Source organism: Triticum urartu, chromosome 3A (assembly GCF_056163025.1).
Source record: "Triticum urartu cultivar PI428250 chromosome 3A, HENAU_Tu73, whole genome shotgun sequence".
Classification (NCBI taxonomy): domain Eukaryota; kingdom Viridiplantae; phylum Streptophyta; class Magnoliopsida; order Poales; family Poaceae; genus Triticum; species Triticum urartu.
Window position 1 is genome coordinate 300552715 of NC_141875.1, and position 4257 is coordinate 300556971.

General features: G+C 52.0%; 1 protein-coding gene across 1 annotated transcript; it reads right to left on the reverse strand.

The window, feature by feature from the left end:
- Positions 1 to 1505: 1505 nt before the first annotated feature.
- On the reverse strand, positions 1506 to 3810 carry LOC147979518 (chaperone protein dnaJ 15-like). The gene is made up of 9 exons (XM_087515248.1): positions 3678 to 3810; positions 3485 to 3596; positions 3309 to 3413; positions 3148 to 3198; positions 2546 to 2635; positions 2361 to 2469; positions 2138 to 2286; positions 1831 to 2025; positions 1506 to 1610 (listed from the first exon to the last, which is right to left on the reverse strand). The coding sequence occupies exons 1-9, from the start codon at positions 3740 to 3742 to the stop codon at positions 1506 to 1508; spliced, it is 981 nt and encodes a 326-aa protein (XP_087371374.1). The 5' UTR covers positions 3743 to 3810.
- Between the last annotated feature and the right edge of the window lie 447 nt (positions 3811 to 4257).

Consider the following 4257-nt stretch of genomic DNA (forward strand, 5'->3'; position numbering starts at 1 on the left):
TGTACATCAGACGGTTGTGCGCGACATCGAAGTCGATGAGCTCGCTGTGGTAGTTCTTGCGTTCCCCGAAGGTGACAGGGAGGCGGACCTGCCCTATCGGTGTGGTGGAACCGTCGGTCACTCCTGAGAAAGGCTTGGTAGGCTGAAGCTGGTCATATGGCACTTGGAGGTTGTCGAACGTGTCGACGGACAGGACGTTGAGCCCTGCGCCGCCGTCGATGAGGGTCTTGGTAACTTGCAGGTTGCTGATGACTGGGGATTAAAGCATCGGGAGGGCGCCAGCGGTAGCTGCGCACTTGAGCTGATCTGCCGAGTTAAGCGTGATGGGGCACTGGGACCATCTAAGCGGGTGTGTGGCTTCGAGCTTGGGGAGGACTGCATTCACTTCATGAGTAAACTGCTTGAAGATACACTGCGAGGCTGGGGCCTGGGCTCCACCCAAGATGCAGGCGATAGCACGTGGTTCCTGGAAGCCCCCAGCCCCCTCGTCTTGATGGTGTTCGTCATTCCTTCTTGGAGGTGGCGCCAGCGGAGGGAGTCTGGCGTTCCCTTGAGGTCGATCCTCATGAGGCCGGTCGCCCCACTCCTGGCGCGGGCCATGGTCGTCTCAGCGTCTGCCACCACGTCCTCCTCCTCGGCTGTAGCCCTGGTCGCCGTGCTCGGGGCGTCGACCAAAGTGTCCTTCGCGAATGGCTCTGAGCTCTTGACAGTCGCTGGTGTTGTGGGCATTCAGGTTGTGGAAGTCGTAGAACGAATGGCTGCTCTTGGATGACTCTGGTTAGTCTCTACCATGCTTGGTGTCTGGTTCCGCTGCGAGCACGACTGCTCCCTTGCGCTTCAGGTCCTTGGCCTTGGCTTTCTTCTCCTCCGGGTCTGCGGCTGGGAGCTCGAGGAGGGAGAGGCGCCCCCCTCCACTCTTGCGCACTTGGTCGCTAGGTTGAACAACTCCAGGGACGTGCACAACTCCTTGTGGATAGCGAGCTCTTCCTTCATCTTAACGTCGCGGACGCCATCAGAGAACGTAGAGATGATGGCCTCGTCCCTCACCTTGGGGATCTTGAGGTGGACATTGTTGAAGCGCTGGATGTACTTCTAGAGGGTCTCTCCCGGTTGCTGCCTGACGCTGCGCAGGTCACCCGTAGCAAGCGGGCGGTCGCGAGTGCCCTGGAAGTTGGCGACGAAGCGGTTGCACATCTCGTCCCAGGAGGAGATCGAGCCCGGTGTCAGGTTCAGGAGCCAGGAGCGGGCGCCATCCTTGAGAGCCATGGGAAACCAGTTCGCTATGAATTTCTCGTCGCCGTTGGTCGCTTCAATGCTCAGCTCGTAGAGCTACAAGAACTCCGCGGGTTCGGGGGTGCCGTCGTAGCGAGGAGGCAGATCCGGCTTGAACTTGCCTGACCAGAAGACGCTACGCATCTCGGGGGTGAAAGTGGGGCAGCCGGTTGTGGTCACCGGGGCCAGCCTTGGGGGTGGAGCTTGGTCTTGATGGGGTCCGCGCCATGCCGCTATAGGTGGTGCGCGGTCTTGCCGCAACAGCCGGTCCTGGGGCGGTGGCACGAGGAGCGGCAGAGCGTTTTCTTGCGGTCGAGGGACTTCTTGACAGCTTCTTTCTTCACGCGCAGGCACGGGACACAGTGGGTCGCGTCATGGTGCCGCGCGCCTTGGCGCCAAGGCGCCGTCTTGGGGCAGAGGTGGTGGAGGCGCTGCGTGAGCTACGTGGCCCGTAGCTGGTGGAGGGCGAGGCGGAGAGAGGGACGGCACAGCGGAGCCCCCTGCGGCGTGGACAAGCTCGGCGATGCGGTCGAGCCAGTCCTGGTAGAGGTCGTCGACCGGTCGGTAGTGTAGGAGCTCGTGCGGCATGAGGAGCGCGACCCGTGCGTCCATGGGCGGGCAACGTGCATGGGAAGAAGAACCGGGCGGGGTCAGCGATGGAGTGGCGGTGCGGCCGTCCCGCCGCACCGAGGGGTGCACCACTTCTTTTTCTTGTGTATATCTGGTGGTCGCTTCCTGAAACCGTGCCAAAGCCTGCATAGCCATTTCATTCTGTCAATGTTACCTTGAAATGCAAAAGAACACCTAATATTATGCTATATTTATTATCACATAACAAAGAGGGAACGAAAATATTCTGACGGACTTTTCTGTACTCAGTTTCGAATTGACGCAGATCAGTTCTTTTCTCCAGAATTTTAGCCTCTATTTCTTTTAGCCTCTCTGTTGTGTCTTCGTAACTCTTTGCGCACATTGCTTCAATTGTATAGCTGGCTGGCTTGAAAAAATTGTCACCTGAACATATCAATTAGGATAGCTCAGAACAGAGAAATGTCATAGATATAAACAGAGAAATAAAGAATGCGTACCATATACAGCAAATATATGAGTTCCAGGTTTAAGTGTCGAGACTTCGCAAGGTTGGAGACCTTCCAATCTTTTAAAGAATGCAGCCTCAGGATCTTTAGCCATTGCCAACTGTAGTACGAAAGCGACTCTGCAAATTAGTTACAAGGAGCATAAAGACTAAAGCCACTAGATGCAGCATACATACCGCATTCACTGTCGAGTCCATACGGTAGACTTGAAAATGCAGGAAATACATGCCTGCAGATGTCACCTTGCCAGTCTTCTGACTATCTTCCTGCAGAGAATAAATGATATGTTATTAAACACAACGACACAACCCCTAGCCAGAGTTTCCCAACAGCCTTAATGATATGAGTGTAATTTGAGCAAGCAAATATTGAGTGGCTAAGAAGCTTGACTGATAAATGGGAGATAGAGATGTAACAGGAAACGATATGAAGCATTCCCCAAGGAAACGTAGAAAATCTAATGTTTTAAACAAGATGAGGAATATTGTATATTCAAGATAAGGGAGTAAACAAGGTGTCTGGGTTTGGTTGGCAAATTAATAACATGATAAAAGTTGGTTTGGATGGTGGCACTTGCTTTTTTAGCACACCTACATCTTAAAAGTTGGACTGGTGAATATGGTGGAAATTTGAGCTCTCCAAACTCTTGCTCAAGGTTAATACACCATGCACAGCAGGTATAATAATAAGGATTACACTATTAAGCCATTGGAATATAATCCATGGCATGCCATTGCCAAATAATGACAACCAGGAAATGGAATAAAGCAGGACATACCTGTAGAGCTAGTCCATAGCCTCCGTTGACTTCTTGTTCGAAGAAAAGAAGCTGTAGACAATATTGGAAAATTAAGAGTGAATAGTATCTCAATACTCGCACGGAAAACAACAAGCAAAGCTTCAATGCAAGTGAAAATGAAGAAAGAATCAAACTCGTACCTTAAATTTACTTTGTGCAACTGAAGTGGCTCTAACTACTATTCCTGAATGAGCTTGCTCTTCACTTATTGTCACACCAAAGAAATGAGCAGATTGCTTTTCAACCTACACACACAAAAATGACATTTTACAACCCTCCCGTATAACTAATACCACAAGAATGGCAGCAGTAGAACCTTTCCCATAGCTGATGTCCCAACTGGGAGTGGTCTCACTGTCACTGTTCCATTCATAGCTTCTTCAAGAACAGTAGGAGATACCGTCGTCTTGATAGGAACCCCGAGCTTGCTAAAAGTAGTATAAGAGAGCAGGTAATTAGGAATCTTCAATCATCACTGAAGAATAATTCTCACTGTATTCTGCAATCACCTGAAAAGTGCAGCAAACATTGTGTTCACAGTTCCAAGATTGGACAAATCAATCTCCATATCCATTCCTTCATTTTCCAACGCCTGAGAAATAAAATACAACAAGAGATGTAACCTATACTCCCTCCGTCTCAGTATATAAGCAAGAGATGTAACCTTCGCTGCTCGTTCCCCGCAGGGCCGGTGGCGGCAGGCGACGGGGAATGACGAAGTGGACCGCCAATGGGAGCCGTCTGAGCGACGCGGGCGGCGAGGGCAGCCCGGCGCTTAGCACGAGCGTGCCGCGCGTCTGCCATGGAGACGATGGAGCAACGGGGCGCAGAGCGACAGAGGGAAGCTTCGGCGCACCCCTACCTGGCGCGCCAAATGTCGGATTACGGGTTCCGGCAAAATCCTCGAGGTTCGAACACTGGGGTGCGCGCGAAGGTTTTCTCCCTATCAATCCACGCCCTAGCTCGCTAAGATCTCACGGATGAACTCCAAGAACTTGCAACCAAAGACACAAGATTTATACTGGTTCGGGCCACCTTTGTGGTGTAATACCCTAGTCCAGTGTGGTGGTGGTGGATTGCCTCTTGGGC

Excerpts from the sequence above, each read along its gene's own strand:
- LOC147979518 (XM_087515248.1), bottom strand. The coding sequence starts at position 3,742 with ATGGATATGGAGATTGATTTGTCCAATCTTGGAACTGTGAACACAATG. Across the intron at positions 3,414-3,484 it reads GGACATCAGCTATGGGAAAG|GTTGAAAAGCAATCTGCTCA; the intron begins GTTCTACTGCTG and ends TTGTGTGTGTAG. Across the intron at positions 2,636-3,147 it reads GCTATGGACTAGCTCTACAG|GAAGATAGTCAGAAGACTGG; the intron begins GTATGTCCTGCT and ends TATTCTCTGCAG.